At 42.0% G+C, this 18,093-nt stretch overlaps 1 protein-coding gene and 1 pseudogene across 2 annotated transcripts in view; one reads left to right on the top strand and one right to left on the bottom strand.

Moving 5' to 3' along the window:
* RPRD1A (regulation of nuclear pre-mRNA domain containing 1A) overlaps positions 1-14,024 on the top strand; it is a 1,137,547-nt gene extending 1,123,523 nt beyond the window's left edge. For both annotated transcript variants that reach the window (XM_049769714.1, XM_049769716.1), the window contains exon 8: positions 13,503-14,024. In XM_049769714.1, the coding sequence (XP_049625671.1) occupies positions 13,503-13,652 (150 nt within the window). In that variant the 3' untranslated portion in view covers positions 13,653-14,024. The remainder of the gene's footprint in view (positions 1-13,502) is intronic.
* On the bottom strand, positions 2,950-3,048 carry LOC126004848 (uncharacterized; annotated as a pseudogene).
* Positions 14,025-18,093: the final 4,069 nt, after the last annotated feature.

Below are 18,093 nucleotides of genomic sequence, written 5' to 3'. Positions count from 1 at the left end.
GAAAGAAAATTTCCTTGGCCTAAGTCTCTGCCCTTGAAACATACTGTCATGAAACTGACTATAGGCTCAGTCAAGGTTGTCATTCTTTTTTTTTTTTTTTTTTTTTTGGTTTTTGGGCCACACCCGGCGGTGCTCAGGGGTTACTCCTGGCTGTCTGCTCAGAAATAGCTCCTGGCAGGCACGGGGGACCCTATGGGACACCGGGATTCGAACCAACCACCTTAGGTCCTGGATCAGCTGCTTGCAAGGCAAAAGCCGCTGTGCTATCTCTCCGGGCCCGAAATGTGCTTTTAAGAAGGAAAATAAATGAACTGAGGTCTAGAGTATTTGGACAAGACACATTGCTGTCATGTGGCCAACATTAGTTCTATCCCCTCTACTTCCAGAAGGGATCTCTGAGCACGACCAGTGTGTGCCACCCCCAGACTCCCCTTCCAAAAAAAAGTAAAGACAATTACATTCAAGGATTTCAGATTATAAAACTGTAGCTTAGCATTTCGAGCACAAGGCCTCTTTTAGGTTCCAAATGATTCCATCAGTTTGCCCTGCCACTCTTCAGTAGAGTAGTGCTTTAACTGAAGACAGTACTGCAGCCACATGCCATTGAAATGTATGAGTCACAGTGCTACTTTGTGGAGAAACAGGAACTACAAATGAAATTAGTCTTGAAACTACTGGTTCTTTTTATATAAGCAAAGAAGAGTTTGGTCTGTAATTTTCCTCTCTGCCTTCATTGACTAGTTCTATAGTAGTAACCATTGTAATCATTGTGATTATAGAATTTATGCATATAAAGGGGCTGGATAGATAGCACAGTGGTAGGGCATTTGCCTTGCACACAGCCAACCCAGGAGATAGTGTTTTTGTTCCAAGTATCCCATATAATCCCCCGGCCTGCCAGGGAGGATTTCTTTTTTGGCTCTACGCTCAGACATCACCCCCAGCAGGACCTTCCGCATGTAAGGCAAACACCTTACCGCTGTGTTATCTCTCCGCCCCCCCCAGGGGGGGTTTTCTGAGCACAGAGCCAGGAGTAACCCGGGGTATGACCACCAAAACCAAAAAAAAAAAACACACAAAAAAAACACACAACAGAATTTATGCATATAAAGTAATTAGCACCCTGCCTGAAGCAAAGAAAGCAAATAATAACAACCACTATTTGTTGCTACTGTTGTAAGTGTTCTTAAAAGTAAGGGGAGATGGAAAAAATAGGTTGAGGTCAGATGTGAAACCACAGACACACTGAGCAGAAACTTTTGCAACAGTTCCAAAAACAGATGTTGCAGATGACTTGAGTAAGGAAGTGTCTCCAAGAGATAGAACAATGGGCATAACATTTGCATTGCATGCAGCCAACAAATGATTGATCCCTGGGACCCTATATGATCCCCAAGCACCACCAAGAGTAATTCCTGGGTGCAGAGCCAGGAGTAACCCCTGATCAGTGCCAGGTTTGGCTCTAAAACAACAAAAACCCACAAGAGTACTCCTTTGTCACCCGCCAGCATCTTCAAGCAGCTCTTGAGGTTTACATGTGCAAGGCCCAAGAATCAGTTCCCTCTACCTGAGATCTTGCGGGGAGCTGAGGACGACTCAATGAGTAATTGGTCTTTGCAGGAAGAGAGTTAATCCTAACCTTTACCCAGGTTTTTCAGGAAGCCTTCCCTTCAAGAATTTTAGATTAATAAAGCAAAAGTAGTATTTTGTTTCGTTTGGTTTTTGGGTCACACCCGGCAGTGCTCAAGGGGGTTACTCCTGGCTCTATGCTCAGAAATCACTCTTGGCAGGCTCGGGGGACCATATGGGATGGCGGGATTCGAACCACCGTCCTTGTGCATGCAAGGCAAATCCCTACCTCCATGCTATCTCTCCAGCCCCCTAAAACAAAAGTTTAAAAAAAATTTTTTTTGGCCATACCAGGTGCTGCTTGAACTCAGGGATCACTGTTGGTGGGCTCAGTGGTAACCTCTGAGGTACCAGGGATTGGACCTAGGCTGGCCATGTGCAAGTCAAGTGTCCTTGGCTGTACTATCTTTCCAGTGCCCTGCAAAATAGTTATTTGAGGGTTCTTTTTTTGGGGGGGTGGAGGTGGGCCATACCTGGTGGTACAATCAGGCCTTACTCCTAGCACTGCACTCAGGTCTTGGGTTGGCTACCTGTAAGACAAACGCCCTACCAACTTACTATCTTGTGTTTATTTTTGTGTTTTGGTCGCCTTATTGCTGCCACACCCAGGTTCAAAGGCTATTCCTGATACAGAGCTGGGGAAGGGATGCCTTTCTTGGCTGCGCTCTGGCAACCATGTGGTGTCAGATCAATCAGCCAAACCTTTGAGATCTCTCCCAGTCTCCCATTTATTTCTGTTTCTGCCCCTTTAATTTCTTGTTGAGAAATAATTCTTATCCTTTGAGTCTTCGTTTAGGTAAGGCTTTATCTCTGGTAATTTTGTCATAAATTCTAGAAGAACATAAGGTTATAATGCTCCTGTAAACTGAAATTTCAGAAAAATGATGTGGGTTTTTCTTTTTTTTGGTTTTTAAGGCCACACCCGTTTGATGCTCAGGGGTTTCTCCTGGCTAAGCACTCAGAAATTGCCCCTGGCGTGGGGGGACCATTCGGGACGCTGGGTGATCGATCCGCGATCCTTCCTTGGCTAGCGCTTGCAAGGCAGACACCTTACCTCTAGCGCCACCGCTCCGGCCCTGTGATGTTTTTTTATTTCTTTACTTAAACACCGTTGTTACAGAAGTATTCATATACAGAAGTATATACAGAATATATATGTATATATACATATGTGTTATGTATACATATACAGAATACAGAACTATTAATTTGGGTTTTGGTCATAGAAGTTACACAACCCTTCACCAGTGCGCGATGAAATTAATCAATTGTTATGTTTGGTTAGTTTCAGCATAATAAAGAATCTTCTTATCCCATTTAAAAAATATGGAGCACTTCACAAATGTGCATGTCATCCTTGCACAGGGGCCATGCTAATTTCTATATTGTTTTTAGTTTATGTGCTGCCAAAGCAAGCACATGACAAGGTATTTGAAGTAAATACTTACACATTATTGATGTGGTTGAAGTGGTTAAAAGGACAAATTCTGGGGCCAGAGTGATAGTGGTACGGCATTTGCCTTGCACATGGCTTACCCAGGGCAGACCTTGGTTCTGATCCCTGGCGTCCCATATGGTCTCTGAAGCCAGGAGCGATTTCTGAGTGCAGAGTCAGGAGTAACCCCTGAGCGTCACCAGATGTGGCCCAGAAACCAAAAATAAATAAAAATAAAAAGGCAAATTCTTGGAGCAATCAAATTTTTTCTTTTATATTCAAAAAATTTACAAAATATGTAACATACCATGTTAACTTTTTAAGTGTATGGCTTAATAGTGTAAGCACTTTCACATTATTGTGTAGCTTATTTTCAAAACTCTTGATTGTGCAAAATGAAAGCCTCAACTCAGACTGGAGAGGGAACTCAAAAGCCTGGTTCCATCCCTAGCCCCACATAACCTCCTGAATACCACTGGGAGGACCTCTGAGCAATGTGTCAGATTTCTGTTTCTCCTTCAAACTGCTGGGTGCAGCCCTGAGACCTCTATATCAGTAAACACTTGTAATTGTAGTCCTCGTTGCCTCTCCCCTTACCAGCTCACTGCTTTGGTAGTCACCACTCTGAAGTTGACCAGGATGGATACTGACTGTAAATGAAATCATTCAGAATTGGTCTTTAGTTGCTGTTCATGCTGTAGTTCCATAGGTAGGGAGTTTTGGCCTTGTTTTCACTGACCTGGGAAACACCACAAATGATCCCCAAAACCCTACCAGAAGTAAGTCTTGAGGGTGCGCCAACCCCCAAGACAAATAGAAATTATCTTTTATCTGTTAACAATACAGAAGGATATTGAACTCTGCAGAAGTAGAATAGTAACTTATTGGTAATAGAATTGTTAATTCACTTCAAGGATATGTTTTGTTTTCTTTTTTGGGCCACACCTGACCGCGATTAGGGGGACCATATGGGATGCCGGGAATTGAACCTGTCCTGGGCCGACTGCTTGCAAGGCAAATGCCCTACCACTATGCTATCACTCCCGCCCCACTTCAAAGATATTTTAAAAATAAAATTGGTTTTAGAAAGCTTAATTAAAAAAATGAGCATGTAGTCAATACAGTTTGATCCTTGGCATTTGTATGGTCCACCAGGAGTGATTCCTGAGTGCAGAGTCAGCAGTAAGTTCTAAATACGATCAGTGTGGGATAATACCTGTTTAAGTGTAAAATTGTCTGGGCTGGAGTGATAGCACAGCAGGTACGATGTTTGCCTTGCATGTGGCCTTCTAGGAGTAATCCCTGAGTGCCACTGCCCAACAACCCCCAAAAAGTAAAATTATCCTAAAACATAACATTTTTAGTTTTTGTTTGGGTTTTTGGTTTCATCTTGTAGTGCTGGGGAGCAGTGGCTTTGGTTCAGTGCTCTGAGAAAGCCTCAGTAGATTTTAAGAGGACTTTGAGGTGCTAGTAATTGAATCCTAAACTCCTTCATGCACTGGTTATACCTAAACACTTTGAACTAATTTGTACAGTCATCAGTTTCTCCTGTCTAAATGGTTCCATTGAATCAGTGTGGGAAAGGTGAGATAGGCATTTATAGTTAGGTTTTTTTGTTTGTTTTTGGTTTGGAGGTCACAACACTTGGGTTATTTCTGGTTTTGCCCCCAGGAATTGCTTCTGCCAGACTCGGGAGACCATATGGGATGCCGGGGATGGAACCCGTGTCGACTGTATGAAAGGCAAATGCCCTATTCGCTGCGCTCTGGCTCCAGCCCCTACAGTTAAATTATATATTAGACTGCTGCCTAGCAGTCTATTAGTAATTACTCTTATTAGTTGCTGCCTAGCAACACTAGGCCAAAAGTATCCAAGTAAATTATGGTGGATCCTGAAAGAGAACCAGTGCTTCTTCCTATTGATTAAAGACAGTTGCTAGAGAAAAACTCGTAAACATTCTGAGAGAGGCAAAGGCTATGAAACGCATACACGGAACAAAACCACTTAGTCATGCTGTTTGATTTAAGGGACCCTAAAGATAGATTTTTCAAGATAAAAAGTGAAAGTGGCTTTCCTAAGCCTCATTTCCAGAGTTTTCTAGAAGCTGGAGTGTGCTCCAGTTCGTTACTAGACAGCTTGCTCACTAGAGTCAGGATTGGACATTCAGTTTCTATTACAGTAGATGTCAAGAAAATTGGATAAGGAGCAAAGGGAGGGGCTGGAGAGATAGCACAGTGGTGTTTGCCTTGCAAGCAGCCGATCCAGGACCTAAGGTGGTTGGTTCGAATCCCGGCGTCCCGTATGGTCCCCCGTGCCTGCCAGGAGCTATTTCTGAGCAGACAGCCAGGAGTAACCCCTGAGCACCGCCGGGTGCGGCCCAAAAACCAAAAAAATAAAAAAAAAGCAAAGGGAGGGGCTGAGTTGTAATACAGTAGGAAGGGTGTTTGCTGTGAATGTGGTTCAATCCCTGGTACCCCATAAGGTTCCCTGAACCCAACAATCCTTCTAACACCCCTGCTCCGTTTACCTCTGCCGAAAGAAGCAAGGGTGGACATAATACTTAAGCTGTCTTTAGGATTTTCTATGATTTATAGGCTGTGATGTAGCTGAAAATTTCCTTTATTTGGATTTTATTTTGCGCCATACCCAACATTGCTCAGGACTTATTCCTGGCTCTACCCAAGGGCCAAAGGGGGTGCTGATGAGTGAATCCAGCTCAGCCACATGCAAGTTGTGTGCCTCCCCCTGCTTTACTCTTTCTCTCGCCCAGAAATTTACATTTTATATATATATATATTTGGTTGTGGAATCATACCCAGCAGCGCTCAGGGATTACTCCTGGCTCTGCACTCAGAAATTTGCTCCTGGGGCCCAGAGAGATAGCACAGCTGCGTTTGCCTTGCAAGCAGCCGATCCAGGACCAAAGGTGGTTGGTTCGAATCCCGGTCCCCCATGTGGTCCCCCGTGCCTGCCAGGAGCTATTTCTGAGCAGACAGGAGTAACCCCTGAGCACCGCCGGGTGTTGTCCAAAAACCAAAAAAAAAAAAAAAAAAAAAAAAGAAATTTGCTCCTGGCAGGCTCGGGGGACTACGTGATGCCAGGATTTGAACCACCGTCCGTCCTGGATCGGCTGCATGCAAGACAAACGTCCTACCACTGTGCTATCACTCTGGCCCCTGAAATTTACATTTTAAGAAAAGTCATGTGATCAAGGAAGATAGATTTAATTTCATTAAAAAATGAAATTAAATGAAATGTATTCAAATGAAATTAACTTAAAAATGAGTTTTTCTAGACTAGCTGGAGAGATTGTAGATTGGGGAGGACACTTGCCTTCACACAGCTGATTCGAGTTTGACCCACAGCACTGCATATTTGGCCCTGGGCACCTCCAGGAGTGAGCAGAGCCCGGACTAAACCAGGGGTACTGCCAAGAATGGCATAAATAAAACAAAATGAAAGGCACCCATGTAAGTGTGTTTAGAGTTGTTGCCTCAAGCAATATACATCACAGAAAAAGTGTAACTGAGTCAACTCTTAAATAAGAACTTTCAATATTAGGAAATGAATTTTCTTAGTTTTTAATGCAGTATGACTTTGATCACGCCCCACATTAGTGATTACAATTTTTGGGGGGGGGGGGTCACACCTAGCGGAGCTCTGGGGTTACTCCTGGCTCTGCTCTCAGAAATGGCTCCCGGAAGGCTGGGGGACCATATGGGATGCTGGGGATCAAATCTAGGTCTGTCCTGGGTTGGCTGCATGCAAGGCAAATGCCCTACCTCTGAGCTATTGCTCTGGCCCCAAATGATCACAATATTTTGGGTATCTTTTGTTTGTTTGTTTGTTTTTGGGTCACACCTGGCATTGCTCAGGGGTTACTCCTGGCTCTCTGCTCAGAAATAGTTCCTGGCAGGCACGGGGGACCATATGGGACACCGGAATTCGAACCAACCACCTTTGGTCCTGGATTGGCTGCTTGCAAGCAAACGCCGCTGTGCTATCTCTCCAGGCCCATTTTGGGTATCTTTTAAACATGTTTTGTTGTTGTTTTGTTTTGGGGCCACACCTGGTGACATTCAGGGGTTACTTCTGGCTATGCGCTCAGAAATCGCTCCTGGCTCAGGGAACTAAATGGGTTGCCGGGGGATCAAACCGAAGTTCTTTCTGGGTCAGCCATGTGCAAACCAAACACCCTACTAAGCATCCTCATTAAGCCTTATAATTTTTAAAAACACTCTTGTTGTATAATGGGTATAATGGAAGCTTAAGTAGTCTGGGGGAGTCCCTGTCTACAGTTGCACAGTTAAAAGAAGCCAGGGCCTGCACCTTGGCTTTCCAGGCCCATCTACTATCTACTGTGCTCTTGGGCACCATAACGAATCTAGGCACGCAAAATGTATGCTTCTTTACAATTGTTCATATGTGAACTAGAAAGCAACCCAACTCTGCATCTTACTTAGTTAAGCTCTTTGTTTGTTTTGGTTTTTGGTTCACACCCACATCGGTGGTTACTCCTGGCTCTATGCTCAGAAATCTCTCCTGGCAGGCTCAGGGAACCTTATGGGAAGCCGGGATATGAACCACCAACCTTCTGCATGCAAGGCAAACGTCTTACCTCCATGCTATCTCTCCGGCCCCGCCTTTTGTTTTTTTTAACATGGTAGTGTGAATAAGATCATTCACTAGAAACTGGGAAAATTCTCATGATGTAGGACTGTTAGGTCCCTTTAGTATTTTTATTATATTTTTTTCTCCACCCCCTAGTTACCATTTTTAACTTCATATCTTCAATTCATAGGGGATTTTATGGACTCCCATTAAGAGCTGAGAAAGTAATAGATTTTGAGTTAAAAAAAATAGCTTGAGGGGCCGGAGAGATGGCATGGAGGCTAGGCGTTTGCCTTGCAGGCAGAAAGATGGTAGTTCCAATCTCATATGGTCCCCCATGCCTGCCAGGGGTGATTTCTAAGCATGGAGCCAGGAGTGACCCCTGAGCGCTGCCGGGTGTGACCCAAAAACCAAAAAAAAAAAAAAAAAGCTTGAATGTTAGAAGATTAATGGAAGTTAGTATGATATAGCTGTAGGGAAAAATAACTTTTCTAACGATGGTTCAGATTTTAGGGGCTAAAGAGAGAAAATACTTGGGTAAGGTACTTGTGATTGGCCTTGATTTTTGCTTGAGCACTGCCAGGAGTGATTCCTGAGCACCAAACCAGGAGTAAGCCCTTCTCATGGCTGAATGTGGGCCCAGCCCATAGCCACTCCAACACACGCACACACGCATGCTCTAAGTCTTTGCATTGGATACAGAACAGATCACATCTCTTAACGTTCAAATAAGTGGCAATAAAGGTTTCTGTTCTTAGGAATATACCAGAATATTTCTAAGTACAGAGATAGTTTCATCTGGGAGCCAGGAATGAGAATGGCAAGACAGAACTTGGGGGTGAATTTCTAGATAAAGTGGATGTTCTCCTGGACTCTAATGTGTGAGTACATTTTTTTCTGTGCTGGCCATCAAAGCCAGATGTCGCATGCAAGGCAAACGTTTTGTTGCTGAGTTCTGTGAGGGTAAAAATGTTAAGATTAGAGAATTTTGGATTTTCATTTGGTTTGAAGCTAGGACAGAAAAAAGAGTGGGTCCTATTTGTGGTCTTGAATTATTTTTAGTTTTGGGGTCATCTGGTTGAGCTCAGGATTTCCTCCTAGCTCTGCACTAGGGGCTTCTTTTGCTAGAGTGTGGGGCATCATATGGGATGCCGGGATCAAAACTGGGTTGGACACCTGCAAGGCAAGTAGCCTATCTCCTGGACTATTCAGTTTTTATTTGATGATATTAAGGCATGAAGGTAATTGATGTATTTATTTTATTTGATAGTGAAGTTAAGGGTCCATTTGGAAGTTTAGGACAGAAATCAAGATCCTTTTCAATGACGGGAATAGTAATGGAGAGATGCAAATAATACCGGTATGAAGAAGGCAAAACACCCAAACCAGACTGCTGCCTGGGAATAATGTATAATCATAGGTTAATGTGTGTATTCATGTACACTAGCATAGCATACTTGTATTGAATGGGTGTTATTTAAGAGTGTGCAACTCTCCTAAAGTGTGTGTTGTTTATGGAGCTAGACAGATAGTGCAGCGCAGCCAGTAAGCTTTGCATGTTGCTGTTTTTGTCTTGATTCCTGGTATCATATATGGTCTCCTGGGTCCCAGCAAGAGTAATCCTTGAGCACAGAGCCAGGAGTAAACCCTGACTCACTGTTGCACCCCCAAATGATTTAAACAAAATTAGGTAGTATACATGATTTATGGTAAAAGGTGTGGGGTTTAGTGTTTGGCTAGCTGAAGTTTCTAAAGCGAATTGTACATTGAGAAATGTAGGAAACTGCAATCTTTGAAAACAATCTTGTGTAGAATGCTGGCTATTCTACTGTTCTGTTAGAAGTTGTGCTTGTCTACATGTACACACACTAATTGAAAGTGTATACCTGGAATGCACCTTTACACTATTCCTCAAATTAAATACATAAACAGCTACTAGCTGAACAAAGTTGGGTTAGAAGGACATAAAGTTGGAATTTGTAGAAGGAAAAGGAACAGTCTTTTTTTGTTTGTTTGTTTTTTGGCTCACACCCGGCAGCGCTCAGGGCCCACTCCTGGCTCCATGCTCAGAAATCGCTCCTGGCAGGCTCGGGGGACCATATGGGATGCTGGGATTCAAATCGTTGTCCTTCTGCATGCAAGGCAAATGCCCTACCTCCATTCTACCTTCTGGCCCCAGATTTTATTTTTTAATGGTTTGATAACCTTCCATTGTAGATGCATCTGAGAAATGTATTGTTTATGTGAATTAGTTTAGCACCTAATTGAACAACCTAAAAACATTCCATTGTTTACCTTTGGGGTGTTGGGGCATTATGAATCAGAGGGAGGAGAATTCTTACTGGACACATTCAAATCATGTTATAGAAAGATAATTTAGAAAATCAAGGGGCCGGGCGGTGGCGCTGGAGGTAAGGTGCCTGCTTTGCCTGCGCTAGCCTAGGACGGACCGCGGTTCGATCCCCCGGCGTCCCATATGGTCCCCCAAGAAGCCAGGAGCAACTTCTGAGCGCATAGCCAGGAGTAACCCCTGAGCGTCACAGGGTGTGGCCCAAAAACCAAAAAAAAGAAAATCAGGTTCATGGGCCCGGAGACATAGCACAGTGGTGTTTGCCTTGCAAGCAACCGATCCAGGACCTAAGGTGGTTGATTCAAATCCTGATGTCCCATATGGTCCCCGTGCCTGCCAGGAGCTATTTCTGAGCAGACAGCCAGGAGTAACCCCTGAGCATTGTTGGGTGTGGCCCAAAAACCAAAAAAAAAAAAAAAAATGATAAAAGAAAATCAGGTTCAGTGGAAACAATAGCACGGCAGTAAGGATTTGCCAAAACAAGCTGCCAAAACAGGATGGACTCTGGTTTGAATCCCAGGATCCCATATGGTCTCTTGAGCCTGCCAGGAGTGACTCTGAGTAAAGAGCCCGGAGCAACCCGAGTGCCGCCAGGTGTGACCAAAGAAAATAAAAACGAAAACAAAGAAAGAAAATCAGGTTCAATGTGCACATTGTTTTTCTGACATCAAGTAAAATAAAGACAGAATCTTCACTAATGATAGATGTGTAGAAGATAATGGAGAAAGGGTAAATCAAAATGGTTTTAAACCTGGGCACAGGTAGACTTTTAGACGAGCTTAATTGACCCATACATCTCTTGATTTTTGTTAGATTTTTATCCACATTTTATAATGTCCAAATTTTTATTTCCTGGTCATTATGATAGTCTCATTTTTATGAGAAGGTTCAAGGATGGACTGGAGAGATAGCATGGAGGTAAGGCATTTGCCTTGCATGTAGAAGGACAGGGGTTCAAATTCCAGCATCCCATATGGTCCCCCAAGCTTGCCAGGAGTGATTTCTGAGCATAGAGCCGGTAGTTAACCCCTGAACGCTGCCAGTTGTGATAAACAAAAGAAGGTTCAAGGATAACTCACACTAAACATCGTGAAAAAGAACTGTTTTTAGGGGCCGGAGAGATAGCATGGAGGTAAAGCATTTATTTGCCTTTCATGCAGAAGGTCATTGGTTCAAATCTGGCATCCCATATGGTCCCCTGTGCCTGTCAGGAACAATTTCTGAGCATGGAGCCAGGAGTAACCCCTGAGCACTGCCGGGTGTGACCCAAAACCCACACACACACACACACACACAAATGTTTTTATTCTCCAAAGAAATTTCTACCTGTGAGTTTGCAATCTTAATTGCTTATCCAGCCAAGTACCAGTCAATCAGCTTGAAACCTCACTATATCCATTTCAGAGCTCCAACCAAATCCTGATTTGGTATTCTGTATACATTGAGCCTTTTGAATTCAAATATTACATAGGTATAGTGTATTTTGTGACATACATTGAAGTTGTCCTTGCTTGGTTGTTTGTAAAATGTTCTTATTTCTGGCTTGGTGTAGAGCCTAGTTCTCTCTTCTCTACACAGTAGTCATAAACTCTAGCTTGCTTTCTTCCTTTTTCGTACTGTTTTCAGAAATTATCTTACAGCTTAAAAGAGGCCATATATAAAATTTTTTTTTTGAATTTTGGGTCACACCAAACAGTGCTCAGGGGTTACTTCTGGTTCTGTCCTCAGAAATCATTCCTGGCAGGCTTGGACGACCATATGGGATGCCAGGGATCCTAGGTCTGTCCCGATCAGCAGCAAGCAAGGCAAATGTCCTACCACTGTGCTATTGCTCTGGTCCCAAGAGGCCATACTTATAAGAAAATTAATTTTTTAAAATTTATTTTTGGGCCACACCTGGTGATGCTCGGGGGTTACTCCTGGCTGTGCGCTCAGAAATCGCTCCTGGCAGGCTCAAGGGACCACATTGGATACCAGGATTCAAACCACCAACCTTCTGCATGCAAGGCAAATACCTTACCTCCATGCTATCTCTCCGGCCCCTTAAGTTAAATCTTTTAAATGTAAAAAGTAAACTGCTTAATATTACAAAAGAAGCTGTTTACAGGGGCCAGAGAGATAGCATGTAAGTAGAAGGTAGAGTGTTTGCCTCTCATGCAGAAGGATGGTGGTTCAAATCTCGGCATCCCATATGGTCTCAAGAGCCTGCCAGGAGCGATTTCTGAGTGTAGAGCCAGGAGTAATCCCTGCGCGATGCAGGGTGTAACCCAAAAAACAAAACAAAACAAAAAGACAAGCAGTTTACATTAAAATTCTGTTGTTGAAATTATAAACTTTGTAAAATAAAGCCCGTTTATTAACACATTCATTAGCAATGATTATTCTAATTATTTCAACCTGGTGGTAAATGATTGAAATAGAATTTGAAGATTGCTGTAAAAAACTACTGTAATAATGAAGAATTTAGTTTCTGTTGGAGACACAGGTCATGATGCTCTCCCTGGGGTATATTGCCCACATTCACAATAGAAAAACTGCTAACTATGTATTTGAAAACAGATGTGTAGTTGTTTTGATTAACAATCAGATCATCTTAAAATCATACATTGAAATATATTATGTGAGGGCCTGGAGCGATAGCACAGTGGTAGGGCATTTGCCTTGCAAGTGTCCAACCCTAAACGGACCTGGGTTCGATTCTCAGCATCTCATGTAGTCCTCCCCCCTCCAAGCCTGCCAGGAGCGATTTCTGAGGGCAGAGCAGGAGTAACCCGTGAGCACTGCCAGGTGTGACACAAAAACAAACGAAAAGAAATATATCATGTGAGTCTTCTTTTTTGCAGGTGTGAAATAATAGGGTTTTTTGTTTGTTTTGGGGGGTTCACACCTGGCTCTACACTCAGAAATTGCTCCTGGCAGGCTCGGGACCACATGGGATGCCAGGATTCGAACCACTGTTTTTCTGCATGCAAGGCAAACGCCCCCCCTCCATGTTATCTCTCCGGCCCCAAAATAATAGTTTAATACTTTTTTCAAGTTGATGTCTCAGTGGTAGAGTATTTTCTTTTTTCGTTTTTTGTTTTTGGGCCACACCCGGCTGTCTGCTCAGAAATGGCTCCTGGCAGGCACGGGGGACCATATGGGACACCAGGATTCGAACCAACCCCTTTTGGTCCTGGATCGGCTGCTTGCAAGGCAAATGCCGTTGTGCTATCTCTCCGGGCCCCAGGTAGAGTATTTTCTTTCAGTGAGTCCCTGGCTTCGCTCCCTGATACTGGTAGTTTCCGTAGTTAAAAAAAAGACTTCTCAAGCGATAGTTTACCTAGTTATGTATTTGCACAGTCCATCTTTTGATCCTGCAGTTCACACTATGATCATCTCTTAATGAAGTGTAGCATTTGCTCTCATATAGAGCATTAGTTGAACAGCTTTTCTCTGAATTCCCAGAATGCTAATGAAAATGCTTTGATATTTCAGGAATACAAACGCAAGCTAGCCAGAGTTTCCCTGGTGCGCAAAGAACTCAGGTCCCGGATCCAGAACCTGCCAGACTTATCTCGGTTGCCCAATGTCACTGGGAGCCACATGCACCTGCCCTTTGCGGGAGACATCTACAGTGAAGATTGAGGACCAGTCTCTTTCCAGGGCCCAGGACTTTGCAAGAGATGGAGACAGGTTAGGTGGATAGTCCTGTAGCATTATTTTTGTATATTGTTGAGAAAGTGACACTAACAAAAGAAACAAGTAATTTATAAAATGGTTCGAAATGTTGGTTTGTTTACTATTTTATTGGTAAGTGAACATAACTTAGTTTTCAAAAGAAAAGTAATGATCTCTGTGTATTGATAAGCTCACAAATAGTGATTATTTTCAAAAGATCTTTTTGTAAATTTTTTTTTAATTCAAGGCCTTGTGAGAAATTTCATGTTTCTATTCATGTATTTCAAATGTTTTTATTTCCTTCAATACCCAATCACTGTATAGTATGTAATTTATAAAAGGTAAGAAGTAATCATGAGTTGGTTGAGACTTGATTATGATAGAGCTAACACTTGGTTGTAGGAGGGACTGAATGTTCCAGTTTATCTCCACATCTCCTTGATCAGATTATGTTGGTGCCTCTAAGTACCTTGGATTCCTTGTCCACAGAGGTCAGTGATTTAATACTAAACAGGAATGTTGCTTTGAGGGGCAGAGCAGAGCAGAGAGAAATGGGCTTACAGTTGCTCTCTGTGGGTTCTATTCTAGGTGCCAGTGTAGAAGAGTGTTCAGTGGGGATCTCCTTGATTAAAGTGTTTTTAATTATTTGATTCGATGAATTTGAAAATGTCAGATTTGACTTTCAAGAGTCAACAACTTTGGTTTTGGAACTGATTTCTGTTTGTCACTTTCGACTCCACTTCACATAGTTGATTCCCTTAAAATTCGTTATCTATGGGATTAAGAGAAATGTGAAATAAGACTTCTGTTATTACCTGAACTTCTTAATTTCCAACACAGTAATATTCTTAGCCCTCATACTAAGACACAGTAGTTACTGATGTTCAGTAAAGTAACCTGGAACATTATTTTTAAACCTGGAACATTTTAAAGGATCCCTTTGTTATGTTTCCTTTTTGGAGTGCCAGGGATCAATCCCAGGGCCTCACAGATGCAAGGAATGTGTTCTACTGTTGAGTCTAGTCCAAGGCTCCCTCCTTGAGGTTTTTGAGTAATTGTATATTTGAAAATTAAGCGGTCCTACACTAAAGGGTAGAGCTGGTACATTTCATATTTGTATATTAGAATTACCAAGACAAATGTATTTTACCTCTTAATTCCAACCCTGTGTGTTACAGCAGCTGCATGTTTTCTTGCTTTTTAAATCACATTATTGCTCTGCTGGGTTGTACTTGATAATGACGGGATAAACATCTTTTCGCATTCATTACATATTAAGCATTTTTCTTTTCATTGTAAGTAGATTTAAATTAGATAGTCAATAAAACACCTTTTAACTCTCACAAGCCAATTATGTCTTACTGATTTGAATGGCTTTATTCCTTATTTTTCAGTATTAGAGATTGTAGATAAAAGGATTTGAAGGATAAGGTCAGTATTTTTTTAATAGCTTATAGTTTTGGAAACACTGCTTTTAATAATTTGACTTCTCCAAAATAGACATAAATAATCCATATTCATATATGGCTTAAATTCCCAAGAGTTTTTGTTCACTTTTGGGTCTTGGGGTGCATTTATTTTCATAAGAACAATATTATGAGGTTCCTTGTGAGCTTAGTCACTTAAGTTCATGTAGGAGTCTGATCCCCTTAACCATGAATGTACTTAATAGTGATGTGGCTGGAAAATGACTAGTAGTAGATCCTGAGCAGCATTTGTAAACATCGTTCTAAGAAGTGGAAGTAAGCAGACTCACATACTGGTGGCCGTCCGTGTGTGTAAGAAAGAATATCCAGCTTTGTGGGAGGATGTTGACAAATGCGCATTGACAAAATCTAGTTCTACCTGTCTATAAAATTGAAACAGGTAAGCTAGCTTTTGTTCAAATAAAAACAAAAACTAATATGTTAACTTATTTCCGCATCTTGGTATTATTTATGGTTTGAATATTTAATCAAGCATTTTTGTTTTTCCATTTGGAACTAATTTTAAATCCTGGAAGATTTGAAACTGCTTTGAAGTTTGCTGTAATAGTTCATCATTTTAAGACAGACTTCTGATAGATTCTGCTCTAAATATTTATGATAAAAATGAAAGGCATTATTTTTGTAAAGAGCTTGGTGCAGTTTGTGATAAGTGCTAGCACTCCACGGATTCTCAACCCTAGTTCCACTTTCTTCACCCGTCTTGCCCAAATAATTAGTCGCTTAATTCTCTAGAATTAAGAATTAGAAGTTGTATTTTTAGCCTACAGTAGTTGACAAGATATGCCTTAGCAATGAATAGACTTTCCAAAAGGTGGACCACATTTTCTCAAGATGTAGGATTCAATGGGGTACGATGATACCAAATTAAGGCGATACGCATTTTCCCCATTGTACATGGCAAATCACACATCTCAGAAGAGTGCACTTTTACGTGGCCCCTCCAGAGGAGAGGGCACCACTCCATGTGCAGTAGGGGTTCTATGGTTTGAATGGACACCATCTGTTCTCTCCACAAACAGTGCAGAGAGCTGTCTGGAGTGGCAGGGAGCACATCCCCTGGCATTCCCTCTACTTCTTTCATCACTACAGTAAGTAAAAGAACCACATGGGGGAACCCGGAATCTGAGAAAATGAGCTGTGTTCAGAAGCCAATCTCTCCTTTAGGAAAATAGTCCAGATGCAGCTATTTGGCTCTCCTCGCATGCACTCTGAATCATAGCTTTTCTGCAGGAGCACCTTCCGGGTCAGCAAAGCTGGGATGATGGTCACCTTGAGTTGCAAAATGGAAACACTAGGCTGTTGGTTACCATTCTGAATGAGCAGCTTATCTCCATTGATGGACCTGGGGTTCTCAGAAATCTTTGGAAAGAAAAGATACTCAAAACTACGGAATAATTGGGAGAGTTAGACTATTCTTTCTGAAGTTCCCATCCTGAAAATTTTCATCATATGAAACAGCATAAAGCTGCTAAACTGCTTTGCATTCTAAAGAAATACAAATAGCTCCTAAAGATAGAGTCATGTTTCATAGTTAGTGCATTTTATCAAAGCATCTTAGAGTGTAAACGCATCTTCTCTGTATGCACAGGGAGCGCTGTGTTACTACTGAAGTTATTTATATGGAGCTTCTGTTGCTTCTGTAGTTCCAACCATCCACATGAGTCTGTTCTTAGTTGGCATTAGCATATAGGAAGATGAAATTTCCCTGTTTACTTTCCCATCCCCTCTTTTTATTTTATTTTTTGCTGTATCTGATGAGAAAAATAAGATGTTCATAATAAAGTTTTATGTTCTTTTTGAAACGTGTAGATTATTTCTGTGAATTTGAGTAATTGGCTATAGGGTCGGGAGGGGAGAAATTAATGAACTGGGAGGGAAGCAGAGTCTTGGAAGTATTTCATGACCTTATGTGAAGAACTTGCTGGAAGCAGATTTTCGTTTTGTTGGTCCAGTGGTTCCCCAACTTGCGTGAGTATCAGCATGATTATCATCTGGAAGGGAAGTTAAGTGACAAATCCTCTGGAGGAAGGCTTGATATGTTACTGTGTTTCTGACGATTAAGTGTTGATGTCTATGGGTTCAGGAATCACATTTTGATAACTGCTGCCTCATGTCCACTAGAAGAAAGCTCAGTCTTGTTTCACGTTTTAAAATATTTAAGTACTTTTGGATGTAAAACAATGCATTAGTTTTCCAGTTCATTGCTTAACAGGTCCTTATGTGCAGAGAATAAGACCATATCTTTGTGTCACTTCATAGTACTTAAGTGATTTGTTTGTTTTCTTTGGGTCACACCAGCGGTGCTCAGGGGGTATTCCTGACTTTGCGCTCAGAAATTGCTCCTGGCAGGCACGGGGGACCATATGGGATGCCGGATTTGAAATGGGGTCTGCCCTGTGTTATCTGTGTGCAAGGCAAACACCTTACTGCTGTGCTATCACCCTGGCCACGTTAAGTGATTTTGAATGGACAGAATTTGGTCCCTTGAACCTCTTCCTGAACTGTAGGCTCTGGCCATGCCTGGACTTTAAAGCAGAATTGGAGAATATTTGAAATCTGCGGGGATGTCCTTTGTAGTACTCTTTTGGTAAGACTCCTCAGGGCATTTGGACTTCAGATATTTATTGAACCAGAATTTTCTATTACTATTTGGTTGGGAGACCTAGCCCTCAATCCAGTCCCCGATTCTCTATACTTAATTGGCTTCTGTCACTTTATTTGAATTTAAGTGCTTTCCATTCTGAAATACTTCCTTCTGTAATAAATTTTATACAGTGAAACATATATCTTGAAATTCTGTTTAGAAGATTTGGAATCTAGAAATCAACATTTAAACAAGTTTCCTGGGAGCTGAGATGATACTGAGGCTGGAGCTCATGTTTGGCACACAGGTACCTCCCCAACACCAAGTGATGTCCCCC

This window comes from Suncus etruscus, chromosome 3, assembly GCF_024139225.1.
Source record: "Suncus etruscus isolate mSunEtr1 chromosome 3, mSunEtr1.pri.cur, whole genome shotgun sequence".
Lineage (NCBI taxonomy): Eukaryota > Metazoa > Chordata > Mammalia > Eulipotyphla > Soricidae > Suncus > Suncus etruscus.
The sequence above is the reverse complement of the archived record's forward strand: the minus strand, read 5'-3'. Positions and strand labels throughout refer to the sequence as shown.